Here is a 19,049-nt window from a genome sequence, read left to right as displayed (position 1 = left end):
GAGTGTTCATTCACATTTGAGTGAATTCAATACCCTATGTGCCCAATTGGAATCTGTGAAGATCACGTTCACTGATGAGGTGAAGGCGTGGGCTCTTCTAGGTCAGATGCCTGAAAGTTGGGAAGGCTTTATCACGGCTGTTAGTAATTCTTCGGGAAAGACTACAGCGAGGTTTGATGAAGTGGTAGCTCTTATTCTGAGTGAAGAGGCTCGAAGGAAAACCCTGGATCCATCAGCAAGTTCATCTGGGAACGCGCTGGCTTTTGAAGAACGTGGAAGGACTTCAAAGAAGGGAGACAGAAATAGGGGTGGACGATCCAAGTCTAGAAACAAGTCTAGACCTCTTGGAAAGTGCTGGAATTGTGGGCAGAAGGGTCACTTGAGAAAATACTGCAAAGTGTCGAAGAACAATGGTGGTTCTGACACTAAAGCAAGTGCTAATTTAGCCGAAACTGCAAGTGAAGATGATGCCCTGATACTTTCCTGTGATATTCATCCGGAGTCGTGGATAGTCGACTCAGGTGCCTTGTTCCATGCTACTGGAAACAAGGCAATCATCTCAAACTATGTTGCAGGTGATCACGGCAAGGTGTATCTTGGTGATGGAAACAGTTGCAACATCGTAGGGAAGGGAGATGCTCAGATAAAGACATCAAGTGGGATGACTTTAACTCTGAAAGATGTGCGACATGTACCCAAACTGGCTCGAAATCTGATTTCGGTAAGTCAGTTGTCGGATTTGGGGTTTGTGACCACCTTCAATGATGATGCTTGGAAGATCACTAAGGGAGCCTTGGTGATTGCTCGAGGTGCAAGGTCAGGAACACTATACATGACAGCTGATACTGATTCCACCGTCAGTACTGCAAATCCGACTGTTGATGCAAGGACATGGCACATGAGACTTGGCCACATGAGTCAGAAAGGGATGAAGGTGATGATGACTAAAGGAAAACTGGGAGATCTAAAATCTGTGGATTTGAAATTCTGTGAAGATTGTGTACTATCAAAGCAGAAGAAGGTCAGTTTTTCAAAAGGAGGTAGTACCAAGAAAAATTCTAAGTTGGAACTCGTACATACTGACGTGTGGGGACCAACTCAAGTGGCTTCTCATGCAGGAGCAAGGTACTATGTCACGTTCATCGATGATGCTACCCGAAAGCTATGGGTCTACTTCTTGAAGCACAAATCCGATGTATTTGAGAAGTTCAAGAGGTGGAAGGCTTTAGTGGAGAATGAGACAGGTCAGAGATTGAAGTGTCTCAAGTCTGACAATGGGGGCGAATACTGCAGTGATGAGTTTGAGGTTTTTTGTGCCTCAGCTGGAATTCGAAGACTGAAGACGGTTCCAGGAACGCCACAGCAAAATGGCGTTGCAGAACGCATGAACCGCACCATCAACGAGCGGGCACGATGCATGAGGCTTCATGCGGGGTTGCCGAAGATTTTTTGGGCGGAAGCGGTCAGTACAGCAGTGTATCTGATCAACAGAGGGCCTTCAGTTGCATTGGAGCTTGGACTGCCGGAGGAAGCATGGACTGGGAAAGAGGTGAAACTATCTCACTTGCGTACCTTTGGTTGCATCTCTTACGTGCTCGATACTGCAGACAATCGAACCAAGCTGGATGCAAAGTCAAAGAAGTGCACATTCATTGGGTACGGTGGTGATGATTTTGGATACCGACTCTGGGATGCGACAGATCGGAAAGTCATCAGGAGCAGAAATATTGTATTCAATGAAGAGGTTCTGTACAAGGACCTGCAGCAACAGACGGGCCAAGGCGACAAAGCTGTAAAATCGGAATATGCAGAGCTGGATGATGAAACAATGTCTCGAGACGATGAAGAAGTTGCTGAGCCAGTGGGAGAAGCACAGCAAGAAGAAGAACTGCCAGCTGATATCCCGATTGCTTTGCGCAAGGGTAAAAGAAACAGAAAAACTCCGTCTAGGTATGCTGACTCCCTACAATACTTGTTGCTTACGGATGGTGGTGAGCCAGAAAGCTATAAGGAGGCTTTACAGGTCGAAGCCAGTGACAAGTGGAAGCTTGCCATGGATGATGAAATGGATTCCCTATCATCCAACAGGACGTGGGACTTGGTTCCACTTCCGAAGGGGAAGAGAGCTTTGCACAACAAGTGGGTATACAGACTAAAGCTTGAACCAGATGGTTCTGAGAGGTTCAAAGCGAGACTTGTTGTCAAGGGTTTTCAGCAGAAGGAGGGCATTGATTTTGACGAGATCTTTTCTCCAGTTGTGAAGATGTCTACTATCCGGATGGTGTTGAGCATAGTGGCAGCCAAAGACTTACATCTTGAGCAGCTTGACATCAAGACTGCATTTTTACATGGCGACCTTGAAGAGGAAATCTACATGAAGCAGCCAGAAGGATATGTAGTGAAGGGGAAGAAAGATTGGGTGTGCCGACTTCAGAAAAGTTTGTACGGGTTGAAACAAGCGTCTCGTCAGTGGTACTTAAAGTTTGATCAGTTTATGCTGAAGAATGAGTTTCAGAGGTGTAATGGTGATCATTGCTGCTACTTTAAGGGATTGAAAAGCTCATATATCATTCTACTTCTGTATGTAGATGATATGTTGGTGGCAAGTGCCAACATGGGAGAGATTGTGAAACTGAAGAAACAATTATCCCAGGAGTTTTCAATGAAGGACTTGGGTGAAGCCAAGAAAGTCCTTGGGATGCGTATCAGCAGGGACAGGAAGCTTAAAACGTTGAAGTTGTCTCAAGCAGAGTACATTGATAAGGTGCTGAAGCGGTTCAATATGGACGGGGCTAAAGCTGTGAGTACTCCGCTGGGCGCACACTTCAAGTTATCAAAGCAGGAGTGTCCGACTACGCAGGATGATCGAGATGAGATGAAGTATGTACCCTACTCATCAGCGGTCGGAAGCCTTATGTATGCCATGGTTTGCACGAGACCGGATATTGCCCATGCAGTGGGAGTGGTGAGCAGATACATGAGCGATCCAGGCCAGGAGCATTGGAGAGCTGTGAAGTGGATATTGCGGTATCTGAAAGAAACCAGAGACTTAGGACTATGCTATGGTGGTCCTGATGTTTGCCTATATGGTTTCGTGGATTCTGACATGGCTGGAGACATTGATGGCAGAAAGAGTACTACCGGGTATGTGTTCACGCTGGGAAGTGCTGCAGTTTCATGGGTTTCGAAACTACAGAAGATTGTAGCATTGTCTACGACCGAGGCCGAATACGTTGCTCTTACTGAAGCGAGCAAGGAGATGGTTTGGTTACAAGGTTTGATGAAAGAGCTTGGCATGGAGCAAGGCGATGCGAAGTTGTATAGCGACAGCCAGAGTGCTATACATTTGGCAAAGAATGCTGCTTTTCACTCAAGGACCAAACACATTGATATCAGATATCACTTTATTCGGTCACTCCTCGAAGAAGATTTTTTCCGGCTAGAGAAGATACATACAATGGACAACCCAGCAGATATGTTGACAAAGGTAGTTACTCTTGAGAAGTTGCACATATGTGCATCTTCTATTGGTCTTCACAGCTAGAAGTGAAGACAGAGGTTCACACACATGGAGGATGATTGGAGATCATGTTGCTGATGGGGTTACGGTTGCTTCAGGCTTGTTTATCGGCAAGTGGGAGATTGTTGAGAAAAATGTGCCTCGAAACTCGAAACGACTGCAAATTGAATTCGGCTCAAGTTTGCTTGAAAAAGTCTGTGCCAACTGAATGGAGTCGACTCCTGCAGAGCTGGAGTCGACTCCTATGAAGCTTGAGTCGACCCCAGGGATGAGAGGGTCGACTCGCATCTGCCACAGTGAAGAAACAGAGAGCAGTTTTCTGGGTTGCTTGCAGGAGTCGACTCCAGCCCTGCAGGAGTCGACTCTCTCAGAAAGACAGAACGTGCCAGTTTCGGTGCTGATACTTGGAGTCGACCCGAGGATGTCCGAGTCGACTCGAACTTATCAGGAGTCGACCCCTGAAAGTGAGGAGTCGACTCCTGATCACGGGATTGATTGAAACGATGGCAAGATGGGTTTTTTGACTTAGGGTTTTTCGTAGGGAAGTTTCCTTATGTGTTGAAAACCTATAAATAGGGTTTTTTGGTGAACCCTAGGTGAGATGAGAGCGGCCGTAGTGAGTTTCTTTTGGAGTCCTATCTCTCTTGTAAGCCCTAGGTGTGCAATCTCCAACAGGAAGAGAGATCATTGTAACCCTTGCTGAATATATTGAATCTGTGCGTGTGGCCTCCGTGGACGTAACCCGTATTGGGGTGAACCACGTAAAATTGTTGTCTTTGTGATTGTTTGATTTTATTCTCTACTTCTTCTTCTTCTCGATTCGTCTTTCCGCAGTTTGGATCCAGAAAGGGAATAGTACGATCGAAGGGTGAGTGCTTTCAAGCATCTCGCAACAAATTCTTCAGAATCCACTTCCATTTTTGGGAAACGAGAGAGCTAAATGTTAACGATAGGAGTGTTATCTACCGTGCTGGTTTGTCATTGTGGAGTAGCAGGAATCTAGGATTATTTCAAGCTACTTCGAAAGGGATGCTGGTTGGATCTCTGTTATGGCCAATAATATGTCGCTGGAGTCTCCCTCAAGCAAAGGATACATTCATTGACCCAAGGTACTGGAGAGCTTCTGGCTCAGTGAGCCAATCTAATCTTGATCCTATGCAAGTTTGTTAGGTACCCCCACCCTCTCGCAAACCTTCAGGGTTTTGAAGGTTAATTTTAATGTATCTGTCCTTAGGAACTTAGCCGGAGCAGGTTCTATAATTAGAGATCATTTGCACTGGCTCTCGTTCCTTTGTCTCCTCTTAGGTCCCTGCTTCAGAGTTAGTGAGCTGCAGGGGAGGAAACAGACTAAATATGTGTGTTTGGAGGGGATTTAAGCCGTGGTTGTAAACTGGATTAACCAATCTGATGATTCTGTGGCTTGTTACAGCAACACACTGTTGAAGGACATTCGGAATATCAGAGAGTCGGCTTAAATTTCTCAGATTTGACGGTGGTTTGTGGCCACCGCTAAAGGTCTTCATGCAGTGACCAATATTTTCTGGCTGCCACTAATATAATTTTTGTGGGGCAACTACCACTGCTTGCCTCTAAAAATGCTACATAGTGACTAAATTTTTATAGCTGTTACTAGAAGTGGTCACTAAAATCCATCTTTGTTGCAGTGTTTTCTCGAGAGAATGTTGATCCATGGCCATCACAGGCAGTGTTAAAGGCACCCGTTACGTTCCATATCATTCCATATCAAAAAGGGCACCCTTTATATTTTCGCTCAAAGGGAGCAATCGGGTGGGCACGTCCAAGTGTTTGATGAAATCATGAAAATCCAAAACAAACACAAACCTTGATTTTACTAGGTTGGAAATAGGATCCAACCCAAATCACCAAAAAAGAAAAAAAAAAAAAAAAAAAAACTCTGGTCAGGGTTGTTCTCCCTAAATAAAAAAAAAAAAAAAAAACATAGAAAACATAGCTTTTGATGCCCTAGAAGGCTAGATGGAAAGATTTTCCGGCTAGAGTAAAGCCAACTTGGTTTGGGTAGGCTTCTGTTGGGCCTACGCTTCATGGATGAATGGTGATCCAAAGAAAAAGGTTGGGATAGATGAGGCCCATAAACTCTATTGGCACTTTCTTGATGATAAAAGCTTCTTCTAAACAAGCCAATTGCCTGGGCATACTAGTCCCAATTTCAAGTCGGCCCTCATTACAGTATTCCTTTATGTTGGACTATGGTGGCATCATAACCATACTTCTAGTCCATTATCGTAGGAAGTAATCATGGCTGAAGCAGACGCTTGAAAGCCCCCACCGGTCCAATGTGATTAGAAGCTAACCATGTATTGCTTTTGCACAGTGCCCCGAGTAGCCAGTAAGCAGGAGAAAACGCAAGCAACTAGCAATACAAATCCAACTTTAAACGTTCCTTTCAGCCTTAATTGAACTCAGGAACCTTCTGAAACCAAACTAAAGCAGGGCTACACTACAGCGACAGGTTTCCTAAACCGGCACGCCAGGATGGAAGGACTATAGCACCGGTTGGAGCTTTTGGAATGCCAAAAAATATTCTTTTGACCCTCTAAAAATACTTTTAAATTAAATAAAAATATTTGGTAAAAATTTCAGAAAATTGTTTTAGCTTTTTCGAAAAAGTTAAAAACAGCTTTTTGGAAAAAGCTTCATATTGGAGCTTTTCGGAAAAGCACTGTAGACCCGGTCGGAAAATTTTTTTATACTAAAATACAAGTGATAAAATATAACAATTACACAGAATGTCCCTTTATAATTTTGAAAACATGCAGAAGGGTGAAAATTATTTACACTAATAATTATAATATTTTATACCTTTATTATCATATTATACGATAAATATAATATAATATTATATTATACCATAATCCATTAACATGTTATATTAAATAATTTAATATTGTATTATATTATGAAAAATTAATTTATACTAATAATTATAATATTTTATATCTTTGTTATTGTATTATACTATAAATATAATATTATATTGCATTATATCATAATATATTGATATGTTATGTTAAATAATTTAATATTATATTAAATTATTATGATACAGAATATAATATATATTACTATATTATAATAATATTATATTATATTATAGTAATATTTTACTATATTATATATTTATATATTAATACATATTATATTTTATTATGCTCTGTTATATAATACTATGTAATATTGTTTACAGTCATTTTGTCATATCAAAAGTATTTTCTCAGTTTGTTTATCAAACACATGTTAAAATGCCACAACACTTTAGAAATATAGTTACCAAACAACAAACAGTTTTTTATAAAAGCTCTACTTTAGAAAACTCTATTTCTAATAGTTCTACTTCCAAAAGCTCTACTGCCAATAACTCCCCTAAATGGGCCTGAGTGAGAGAAGAGAGAAGGATAGGTGTGTTATCTCTCAACCGTTGCTTTTTTACACTTTAGCTAGCTGTTGCTTTATTTTAAAGGTGAGAGTGACGCTTGGAGAAGGTTCTCCCCATGGTTTACAGGGGGATGCTCTCGTAAATGAAATTTTTTCTCTCCAAAGTCAAATAGGGTATTGGGGGTTTGGGGTGTCTCCCATTCATCTCGAGTCTGGATGGAAGGCATCCAACTTGGTTGGGCTTTGCTTTCAATTCAACAGCAAAGTGCCTAAGAAAAGAGGTGTCATCTTAGAAGTTGATGGCAACTAATTTGAGTCCGAAGTTTGTACTTCCAACTTTTGGATTCGATGTACTGTGGCTCTAATGACGACGAGGTGCGTGTTACTGGATAACATAGCTATATATTTGAAAGACGCTGGTTAAGATGGCTAAAAATGAACCCCATTATGGAGTTTTTTTTTTCCAAGAAAAAGCTCCAATGATAGATTTAAGTCACACCCAAGTTAAATATAGTAGAGAGTTCGAAGTGGTGTACGTAGTTGGTAATGTCATTGGAGTCTGATACGAATTATTTGGATTTGTGTCCACTGTCCAGCCCTTATCCAAGGTCATCTTTTCCACAATCCCTGTTTTAAAAAATAAATATATAAACATAGGTAGCTTGAAGGTACAAAAACTATCCATATAGATAGCCAAAAAGCAAGTTTCAAAAATGAAAAAAAGTTCAGTTCGCCAATTTTTATTTACTTGCACCTATTGTATTATAACATTACATGTTCACCCCTCGAATTTTCCTGAGCTGCACACTCATCTTCTCAGGTTTAAAAATGTTTAATTATGTTGTTTAAGTTAGCGGATTGACCCACTACGATCCTGCGACCCGTTCGCTACCCAAAAATATTTGCGCGTCATCCCAAATGACCAAAAAACCTTCTCCTTCTTAAGCCCTTTACCTTCTCTAAACAGTATTGTTTCATTCCCATCTTCCCTTTGTGTCAATTCTCGTTGATCCCGAGCTATCATCCTGCCATCTCAAGCGATCATCGACCAATTTGAGAGGTCATCTGGTCTCCTTTTTCAAGTCATGAAGCGCACATGCATCTCTTCTCCTATCTTCTTACACAATCTATGCTATCCTCGGTCAAATAGTGGTCTAAAAAAAATTGATCATAAGTCTAGCCAGGGACATCCTGCACATCAAAACTCGGGTGAAAACCCTGTAACAATGACATTGCAAAGAAGCAGAAAGCTCCAAGAGAAAGGATTTAGAAACTAAAAACGTCTATTTAGAAAAAAAATTATTTTGGAGTTTCTTCTCAAAAGTATTTTCTTGCCAATGTCGGAAAGCCGTTTAGTTTTAATAAAAAAATTTTGAGGACCAAAATGCCCACCAAAAAACTCATATTACATCTTATATCACATTACATCATATCATAATATATTATTATTACATTATAATAGTATAATATAGTAATACATAATTATCATATAATATATTCTTATATCATACTATAAGAATAATTTTACATATCATCGCAAACATCATATTATATTATTATTATTATATTATAATATACTATTAATACTATAATAAGATATTATATTATATTGTATTATACAATATATTATAATAATATTATATTATTGTACTATAAACATATAATATAAATTAAAATTACTATATTACAATAATACAATCTAATATAATAATATTTAATAATAATGTAATATTATAATACTATACTATAATATAATATATTATAATCAATTATTAGATTAGATTCTAATTCATTATATTATATTATATTACAATATTGTTATATGATATTATATTATATTATATATTATGTCATAATTATGATAATATTATATATCATTACTACTATTAGTATTATTACTATTATTAGTATTATTCATATTATTACTATTTGTAGTATTATTATCATTATATGTATTTTACTAGTATTATTACTATTTTTAGTATAATTACCATTTTTAATATCACTACCATTTTAATAATTATTACCATTATTAGTATTGTTTCCATTATTATTATTATTATTACTATTATTAGGATTATTACTATTTTTAGTATTATTAGTATTGTTAGTATTATTAGTACTATTATTATTATTATTATTATTATTATTATTATTATTATTATTATTATTATTATTATTGTTATTATTATTATTAGTATTGTTATTTAGTTAACCAAACCAGATAAGGAGGGCCATATCCATATAAATATTATCCATTGTGTGCCACCCGCGGCCTCAAAAAGTGCACGGGATGCCCATGAGGTGTCCCTAAAGCAGAACAGCGCATGTCATCCATACAACCAACACACGTTTCTGGATGCATGATTCATGGCAGCAAAACCCAACAAAATCATGCTGTTGCGTATCCTGCCGGCATGAAACAACCACCCACCATTGTACAGAGTGATGACCTAATCCATCTCCCGGGCACGTTCGAGGCTCACTCCAGATATAAAATATGACTCTATCCGGACGTGCAACTGCGTGTGGTTCTCGTGATGCCCACCCTTGGTACTAGGAGGAGTATAAGTGGGGCCATTCATCCATCAAGATTCAGGCAATGCAGCAAATGCCACGGATTCACTTCATGACGAGCCGACTAGGCCAATCTTGCAAGAAGTCGTACTGCAATCACCCATCAAATCATCGTTTTAGCTCAGTTCACGGATGATGAACTTAGCAGTGATGGCCGGCGATCTCTGGCATTTTCTGTCCTAAACGAAGAGAACGAGAAAGTTTGCTACAAGATCACAACAAGATTCTATGACTTTCGCCCATCAAATCATCGCTCAGCTCATCCTCGTATATGGATAGATCGGTGGGATCAGTTCGGGCTCCACTTGCTGTCAAATTGAACATAGTGCTACAAAAAAAGTCAGATATCGTTGATGCTTTTTATTGTTTGCGTTGAAAAAAAATCTGCTAACGCTTTAAAAAGTGAGAAGCAATATGGCAGATGATCTCTAGCTCTTTCTGTCTCGAAAAGAGAAACAAAAATGCTTATCTCATGGCTGACACCACACCAAGATTAGTTTGGGTCTCTGATGATCCATATGTGAGTCGAGGCGTGTCCATGCCTCCACCATCTGAAACGGATTCGTTGCGTCTATGCCTCCATCCTCTGAAACCGAGTCGACCACTTGGCGGCACACTCTATAACTAGGGAAAATGACCTCTAGGCTAGAAGTTTGAGCCCATCGTGGAGTGACAGGTGTGGACACTAACGTGGAGGATGTCTAGTCTCAAATCTTTCATAGTGTCGGCAATTTGTAGTTCACAATCCAGGCTTTTGTTCTTTTTTATCTTTTGAAAATGCCATGTAAACAGGGGATCGCTCAAAGAAAGCAGAAAGAGAAAACAAAGAAATGAAATGAAATGCCATATAAAATAGCTCGTAGATGGAGGTAGAAGAAGTGGCGGAATGTTTGATACGATCGAGATTTCCTAACAGAATATATGGTTTTCTATTTGGAATAGTTAGGGCAGAGCATTCAAAGCAAAGAATTGTTATGTGGTAAAACAGGGAGAAGTCCAAATGCAGTAACATTAAGTTGCAAAGTCACATGAATCGAATCTAGCAATTCCTATGATGGCTCCAATAGTCAACACACATTTTCTGAAATTTTATGGGGACAATGGCCCATCTCTCTCATGAATTATAAAGATATATTAGTGGTCTGATTGATATAAAGATGACTAGCTGCAGTTCACAAAAGAATTCTAACATGCACAAGCGGTTATACCTTAGTTCCGAGCTTTAAGCCTCTTTGGTTACTGGAGAGGTCCACTTCGATTGCCTGTCATTCATGAATCACCCCATAACCTACTCTCTGTTATGGTAGGTTATCAATCTACCCATTTTTCATTGGATAAAAAATGGCCTTACTTTTTATAACTCTTAAGGATATTTTATGTCTTTTTACAATCTCACATTAACTCACCCTCTCAACCCCCCCAATTAATGGTCTCTTTCTCTCTCTCTCATATACATACATATATATGTATGTACATATACATATACATATACATATAGATGTATGTATATATATAGATAGATATATGTATGTATATATACGTACGTACATGCATATATATATATATATATATATATATATATATATATATATATATATATATATATATATATATGTATCTACATATATGTACATGTATACATATATACATACATACATACACGCACACATATATATATACACCGGAGAGAGAGAGAGAGAGAGAGAGGAAGAGAGTACTAATTGGGGAGTTGAGAGAGTGAGTTAATGTGGAATTGTAAAAAGACATAAATACCTTTTAAGAGTTATAAAAAGTAAGGGTATTTTTTGTCTAAGAAAAAATGGTTAGATTGATAACCTACATAACAGAGAGTAGGTTATCAATTTCCATATATATATATATATATATGTATGTATGTATGTATTTATGTATGTATATGTATATATATATATCTTGCCTCTGATTAAATGACTGATACCAGTGTATATGTTGGTGAATACTTTTGTTCCACTCCCACTATTGAGGTCTTTGGAGCATATGTTCAGAAACTTCATATGGGACAGGCGGGATGGCAGGAGAGGCATTCATCTGAGGGCGTGGGAGGTGGTCTGCCAGCCGCTCAGATAGGGTGGCATGGGGGTTCACTCACTAGTGGTGAGATGGAAGGTACTAGCTGCGAGGCGCGCCGCTAGGTTTGTCTTGAAGCTAGACAATCTGTGGAGCACCTTATTGAGGGCTGAATATGGAGCGCACACGACGATGGCAGATTTTCAAGTCGAGCGTCTTTGCTCTTTTATTTAGAGGGATATCTACTGTGATGCCCCGTCAATGCTATTGACGATCAGATGGGCTTTCGGTGATAGTTGATCCATTGATGTTCTGGAGGACAGATTGGTGGCGGAGCAACTGCGAAACCGAGTGCCAATGATGGTCGACTCGACGAGATTGGCCAGTCTCGGAGTCAATGTTCTGCTTATCCCCAGAGAGGGCCGATGGGACGAGGTGATGATGAGGAAGGCTTTCGGGGCGCAGCTAGCCGAGAGGATCCTAGCTCTCTCGTTACCTCAGGGTGCTTCAGTGGACATGCTAGTTTGGGTGGCCACAGGGAGAGCTAAGGTGCGCTCAACAGACCTACATACAGTGATGGGTGGTGAGTCCTCCAGGCGATTTGATGGTGGATGGATCTGGAGGATGTGGGTCCATAGTGACCAAGTGGCCTGGGATTGTTTGCCGACTAGGAGTCTGCTGGTTAGAAGGAGGGTCAGGATATCCCCAATGTGTTTGAATTGCTTGGATTTGGTAGAGTTTGTTAGCCATGCTCTGCTTGAGTGCCCACGGGCCACACAGATCTGGAGGAGAGCCTCATTTCCGCTGCAGGGATCCACCATGTCACCAGGGGATCTACTCCGGTATGTGAGGTATGCCATGCGGTCTTCGAGCACCGCTGGGTGGGGTATTGCTGGCACCTATTTGGCTTATCACTTCTGGCTGGACAGGAACAATAGGATTATCAAGGATAGGAGGGCACCCCTGAGGACTGTTGTAGAAAGATCTCTCCGTCAGGCCGGGGAAGTTACTAAGGCTACCGAGGCTGATTCATCTAAAATGGCTCGGGATATCTGGGACTCCCTCTCTGCTATTGTAGTGCCCATGTATGTTCTTGTTTCTTGGAAGCCCCCACCCCCTGGCCATCTCAAGGTGAATTTTGATGGTAGTCTGTTTGCTGGTGGAGACAATGCTGGAGTTGCATGTGTGATTAGGGACTGCGATTCCATGTGGGTAGGTGGGGGGGCGGACATACTTTCGAGGCATTAGCTTTTGGGGCAAAGCTCAGGCCAGCGTGGGAGGGACTCTCTTATGCGAGGCATGTGTTAGAGGCTGGGTATATCTTCCTTAAGGGGGACTCAGCCGTGGTGATTGAGCGCATACTGGAGGAGAAAGGGCAGAGCACCTGCTACTAGGCGACATCCACCGGCTACTGAGGAAGTGTAGTGCTTTCCAGGCTGTGCATGTGTATCGTGAGGTGAACAAAGCTGCTGATTAGGTCGCCCTATTTGCTGCCCAACATTCTGAAGAGATCCTCTGGACTCGGCATGATTCTGTTCCTTCGTCACTGTGTCGCTTTTTTCCCATTGATTCAGCTAGCTGTGCTTATGCGAGATTACTAATTAGTATGAGCAGCTGATGTACCAACAAAAAAAAAAAAAAAAAAAAAAAAAACTAGCTGATAGTTTCTATATGATACTATGATTAAATATTATAGTTTATGAGAACACTCGAATACGTGCCGTGAAAATGAAACTTTTAAGAGGTGCTGCAGGAGGGGAGTCAGTCCTGGGCTCAAAAAGAAGGTAAAAAAGAAGAGAGTCGGACCTTATACAAAGATATTTTGTCTTGAGGACTTGCAGTGATAGAGTGGCATGGGCCAGGGCCCTCTGATAGCATGGATTCCCCGCACCTTAGAGGTTATGGCCAACGGTCTGAAGGAAGTCCTCTGATAGTGCGCAGTCCCGGGCTTGGAAAGAAGGTAAGAAAGCTCAGAGTCGGACCTTATACAAAGAAATCTTGTCTCGAGGACTTGCAGTGGTACAGTGGCATGGGCCAGGGCCCTCTGATAGCATTGATTTCCTGCACCAGAAACAGATCCTTGGAGGTTATGGCCACCGGTCTGAAGGAAGTCCCTTGATAGTGCGCAGTCCTGGGGCTTAGAAAGACGGTAAAGAAGTTCAAGAGTCTGACCTTATGCAAAGAAATTTTGCCTTGAGGACTTGCAGTGATACAGCGGCGAGGGCCAGGGCCCTCGATAGCATCGATTCCCTGCACCGGGAACAGTTCCTCAGAGGTTATGGCCAATGGTCTGAAGGAAGTCCCCTGATGGTGCGTTTATGAACATTCGTAGTTCGGTACACAGTTTTTACTTTCACCATTGACCAGGAATGACCCCATTAATCTGACTGCGCTTCTTATGGCCCACTTGATTCCCTTGTGTGGGTCCCTTTGCCACTCACCTTTCCTTTTTCTCCTGCTGTACGTCCCTTGTTTCAGAGAGTCGCCACCATAGATGCGCATGCACAACCCCTCTTCTCCTCTCGTTTAAAAGGCTGCTCCATCTCCTTCCCAAGGACCAGCTTTTATGGCAGTACCTGGATTGGATTTCGGGGAGAGAGAGAGAAGCAGTGTACATGCTAAAATAGGCAATACTAAGATAACCATTGGTTTCGTTGCTCGGAAAGCAAAAAAGATAGCCATTGGTCTAACTAGTGTCTGCTGGTGGTCGGGGTCCAGATGCTAAAACTGGAAAAACCAAGTTAACCATTGGTTTCATTGCTCAGAAGCAAAAAGATATGCATTGGTCCTATCTACTGTATGCTGTTTATTGTTCATGGTTGTTTTATTACCTGGATAATTTACCAAAATGTTTTTTTTTTTTTTGCTAGAAACCAAAATGTTTTCTGATGAGATGTTTCATCAATAAGTAATATCCAATATGTATCTATAATTTTATTTACTACTGTTCATGACTTACTACAGAAATGCTAGAAGAGGCAAAACTAAGATAACCATTGATTTCATTGCTCAGAGAAAAATTATTCATGGTTGTTATTATTATCTGGATATAATTTGCCAAATTGTTTTCCAAATCAGTTTCTTCGATAACTGCCATCAAATACAAATTTTACAATTTTATTTATGAATTATTCATGACAAACTGAAGAAAATCCCATGAATTGCAAACCACTGACGCCATGGGTTACTAATGTTCATTCTTATGCCTTCCTCCTTGTTAGTGTATTGATAACATCATATTTCTCCTCTCTTTTTTTTTTTTCTTTCAGTTTTGGAGTATCTTATCCAAGGTTTTTCCTGAAACTTTTGGCGAGATCTCTGCTTGAATTTTGAAGGTGAACTTTCCCACCCACTAAACTTGTGACTATTGTCCCCACCTCCCAAACCATTTCTCTTGTGTCCATCAAGCTCAAACAAACAATGGCAAAAGGCTGCGAAACAGCACTGCTTGCTTTTGGAAGATGCTATAGCGCTTAAACATCTTTCCTTAACAAACCATATCTATTCGAAAGGGAAAAGGCCCTTTACATTCAAGACTTTGTATAAAGGGTCGAGGAGAGAACAAGAGCAAAGGAAAGGAAGAAGTTATGAAAAAAAAAAAAAAGGGAAGAAAGAAATGAAAAACCTTTTCTATTTCTATCTTTGGCTAACACTAGCTTGGGTCACCGTGCCAGACCAACCAAACAGCCCGAGGTAGGAAAGCTAGCACGGAATCAAAACATGTCACCAATGACCTCCCCCCCCCCCCCCCCCCCCCCCACTACTTCTCAAACTGGCCAAGCCTGTAGTCAGCCAGCCTTGATTTATAGGCAGCCTTCTTGTACTCCTCCCATGTGAACTCCCTGTAGAGGCTCTGCTCCCCTTCTCCCATCAGCTGTGGCAAGGGTGCAATCCTCTGTGTCTGGGGTGGCCCTCCAAAGTATATCATGGAGACCCTAGATTTCAAACCATTGGCCAGAACTCTGTGCCTTACACTCTTGAACCTCCCATTTGTCATAACCTGTAAACAACAACAGCAGCAGCAACAAAAACATCAAATATGCATAAAGAAAATACCAAGAACACCAAGGAACTAAAACTGTAACAAACCACTATGCTGAACCACCTTATGGATCTTAAAATTAGAACATAAGATGTTTTCGTCTTTGGTTCATTCCATTCGCCAAGGAAAACCAGAGAGACACCGGGCTACAATAACTAACCTGGAGTTCTGGTCAATACTTAGAGTGGCTTTAAAACAGAAAGAACATGTCAATTTTTTATCTTTTTAAGTTTCTTCTCTGCTCAAGCGTGGGAAAAGTTAAGTGGAGGTTGGAATGGGAAATTACCTGCAAGGAATCGCCTATATTGATGAAGAAGGACTCCTGGTCTGAAGGGACTGAGACCCAGCTTCCATCCCTCAGAGCAATCTCAAGGCCTTGGGTGTCGTTTGATCTCAAGACTGAGATGATCTGTGGATCAGTGTGCTCCCCAAACCCAGTCAAGCTGCAGTTGAGCCCTTGAAGGAGAGGGCAAGGAGGGTAATGATTAAGCCTAAAGATTTCATCACTCGTTTCATCCATCACAAGCTCACTGAAAACATTCCTTGGCTCAATCTTCAGACCTTCAGCCATCAACTCCAGCACCTCAGAAGCCAGCTTCCTCGCTGCTGATATGTATTCATTCAAAGCAGAGCTGCAAGCAATAGACGAGCAATAGAAAACAATGATTAGAGATAAGGGGCGCGAACAACAGAAGAGCTCTGAGAACAGAACATTATATTTTCTCTTTGTTCCCACCGGAACGAGATCGCCGATGGTTCTTGAAGAACGGGCATTGATGTGTAAGAGAAGGGCTTGGAGGTGACCGCAAAAAGGAGGTACTCCACCCAACCGACATCACCATTAGGCCCGATACTTTTGTTTCCATAGCCAAATGGGTTGGGAGGACCAGACTTCTCCTTCTCCACCTGAGGCAGGGAGAAGAATTTGACAGCCTCCTCCTCCAATTTTGCCATGATATCAATGGGAATCCCATGGTTAATAACTTTGAAGAAGCCAAACTCTTGACAGGCCTTGACTATGGCGTCTGCAGAGCCTGTCTCGGCGAGGTTGATGACGGGGATTCCGGAGAAGTAAGCGTCGGGTTTTGGAGCGCCCAGAAGGGATATTTGGTCTACCTGATTTGCTAAGACCACCATGGCTTTGAGAAAGGATGGCAAAACAGAGGAGTTCTGGAAATGGAGTTGGCTGTAGGGAAGGCGGAGGAGAGGAGGGTTCTCAAGGAGATGCATGAGAGAAGGGGGGGTTTCCCTGAGCTATATATAATTGGAAGGCTACAAGGCAGAGGGCGCCTAAAGGTGGAAGGTTGCATGGGAACAGGGATAACAGTGGACTACAGCAATACAGTGGGTTGTAATCTCTGTATTTAATTACTTCTATGAATGCTAATCCACTTCCCAAATATCTCCCCCAGCCATTTCCAAACCAGGGTGAGCTTGGGGATTTCGTTTCTATTCTTTTCCAACGTGTCATTGTCACGGTGGTGCAAATGGCAAGAATATCCTTCGCTATTTAAGCCTGAAAACGATCAAGTGGTGGTTATTGTACTAAGTCGCGAGGTCCATTGCACCGTGCATGACTCAGGCCTCCACGCTTGGGATTCCAGCGCGCTATGCCGCTGCTTCTGCTTTCTGTCACGGAGATTATTAACGGACGTAACATGGCTACCTTCTTCCGTGGAGTTCTGTACCAGGGAGGTGTTTAGGTGTGCATGAGATACACCCGAGCACCAAAGTCCTCCAGTGCATTACCAACACGTACGTAGCCGTGGCAATTTTTTTCCAGTCGATCTTGCTTACTTGGCAGCTCATGATTGGCCGTGAACCGTTTATGTTGTATGATTCGATCTTGCTGACTTGACATTGGCTGACCAGAAACGGCATGATCGATCCTTGGTATATATTTTTCTGTGAGGTGGGGCACGAATCAATGATACAATATTAAGATGGAAGGCAGGATTAGATTCTTTCCTTTGTGCTGCTCTTGTTTTCAATATTTTTGTATGTATTTGGGATGCCTTTTTGTGGTCCTCGGAAGTCAGCTCGCAAAGTTCCGGGTTAAAAAGGATTGGGTCAAAAAGAAGGGAGACTTGTACGTTGTTCCTGCTTGACCCGTGATCTTTAATTTCCGGGCTCAAGACTACATGCTGGGTGGGTCGGACTGCAAACTATCCGAGGGTGGAAGCTTCTGTCTTTTGGCACGTGTAATAGATAATGCACGTCGGCTCCTATGTTTGGGATGAACGCAAAAGGTGGTGCATGGGAATCAAAGAATGCTAGATACCAACTTAGGTCATGAGAACATGGACGACAGTGTCAATGATTCTGCATGAGAAGTGTATAAGGGTAACAGAAAAAAGCTACCAACTTGGGTGATGTCGGGGGTACAAAGTTTATTCTTGTTCCTTCATGATGGGAATTTGGCTAAAAGAGCAAAGAAAAGAGGAAGTAACGAGAGAAAGTTGTTGGTTCCTACAAACCTAAGATTTCAAAAATGAGGAACCTAAGATACAATAGAGTAAATCTGTAAATGTACCGGAATGAAACCATTTTATCCAAAAGGCTGTATAATAATGTGGCAGCTGATGCTGCATCTACCCCATAGGTATACTTTCAATTTTATGCAGGTTCCACGCTACTTTGCTTTTGGAAACCAACAGAAAAAAAAAAGACCAATTAAATACCAAAACGTGCATGAGGGTATCACTAGTATACCTCCTAGGGTTCATCTAGGAATTCTATAATAGTGTGTATCTTATTCCTTCGAAAGAAGCATCTACAAGTCTCCTAAAGTATAAAGTAGGCTGATGTTTCTGATGCTCTGTTTTATTTTATTTTTTTTCTGCTGATGTAGCTGGCTGTACTCATTTAAGAGCAATATGAAACGCCATTTTGCCAAAAAAGAAAAGTATAAAGCAAGCTAATACCATACTTTGTGGGCATTATATGAGATGTCCCGCACCTGGATTTTATTTGAGAACGTATGCATGTGACGTTACCCTTTCAAAATAATGCATGGCTAACCATTAGTTACATCGAGGGAAGGACAATGAGTCAAAAGAGTTGCTTTAAAAAAAAATAGCTGGTATTAAAAAAGAAAAGAAATGTTTGAGGCAAAGTCGGCCGTGGTTTATGCTATCAATTTCTCTCGAGAGGACCCACACGTGCGAACAAATCAAGTGGAATAACTGTGGGCCTCGTAGAAATCCCGTGAGTGGCCGATGGAAGCATCAGCTCTCACCATGCCCATCATCCGCCAACTTCATCTCTCAAATTCTCCCAATTCCTCGAGCCCACCAACCCATCCAAATACTCTCAAATGCCACTGATTGGAGGAAAGAGACGAAGCTCGGACTGCGCCACGTGGATGGCAGTGGAAGCGAGGGGCGACGTGGCCGGCTAGCTTTCGCTGTCGGCACAGGGAAGAATAAATTGCCGGCTTTCGTGTACTAT

General features: G+C 41.4%; 2 protein-coding genes across 2 annotated transcripts; one reads left to right on the top strand and one right to left on the bottom strand.

Annotated features, from left to right (window-relative positions):
• The first annotated feature begins 11,995 nt into the window (after positions 1-11,995).
• On the top strand, positions 11,996-12,805 carry LOC103709529 (uncharacterized). The gene has a single exon (XM_008794940.2). It carries the CDS (start codon positions 11,996-11,998, stop codon positions 12,803-12,805), a length of 810 nt encoding a protein of 269 aa, XP_008793162.2.
• Positions 12,806-14,664: 1,859 nt separating this feature from the next.
• LOC103709450 (gibberellin 2-beta-dioxygenase 3-like) lies at positions 14,665-16,847 on the bottom strand. Its single transcript, XM_008794774.3, has 3 exons — positions 16,336-16,847; positions 15,886-16,231; positions 14,665-15,557 (listed from the first exon to the last, which is right to left on the bottom strand). The coding sequence occupies exons 1-3, from the start codon at positions 16,827-16,829 to the stop codon at positions 15,318-15,320; spliced, it is 1,080 nt and encodes a 359-aa protein (XP_008792996.3). The 5' UTR covers positions 16,830-16,847; the 3' UTR covers positions 14,665-15,317.
• Positions 16,848-19,049: the final 2,202 nt, after the last annotated feature.

This window comes from Phoenix dactylifera, chromosome 9 (genome assembly GCF_051530095.1).
Source record: "Phoenix dactylifera cultivar Ajwa chromosome 9, Ajwa_hap1_PhDact_Kaust_v1.1, whole genome shotgun sequence".
In the NCBI taxonomy this organism is placed as follows: domain Eukaryota; kingdom Viridiplantae; phylum Streptophyta; class Magnoliopsida; order Arecales; family Arecaceae; genus Phoenix; species Phoenix dactylifera.
The sequence above is the reverse complement of the archived record's forward strand: the minus strand, read 5'-3'. Positions and strand labels throughout refer to the sequence as shown.

Coding starts and splice junctions, on each gene's coding strand:
- LOC103709529 (XM_008794940.2), top strand. CDS start 11,996: ATGATGAGGAAGGCTTTCGGGGCGCAGCTAGCCGAGAGGATCCTAGCT.
- LOC103709450 (XM_008794774.3), bottom strand. CDS start 16,829: ATGCATCTCCTTGAGAACCCTCCTCTCCTCCGCCTTCCCTACAGCCAA. Junction 16,232..16,335: donor CCATCGGCGATCTCGTTCCG/GTGGGAACAAAG, acceptor TATTGCTTGCAG/CTCTGCTTTGAATGAATACA. Junction 15,558..15,885: donor ATATAGGCGATTCCTTGCAG/GTAATTTCCCAT, acceptor TGTTGTTTACAG/GTTATGACAAATGGGAGGTT.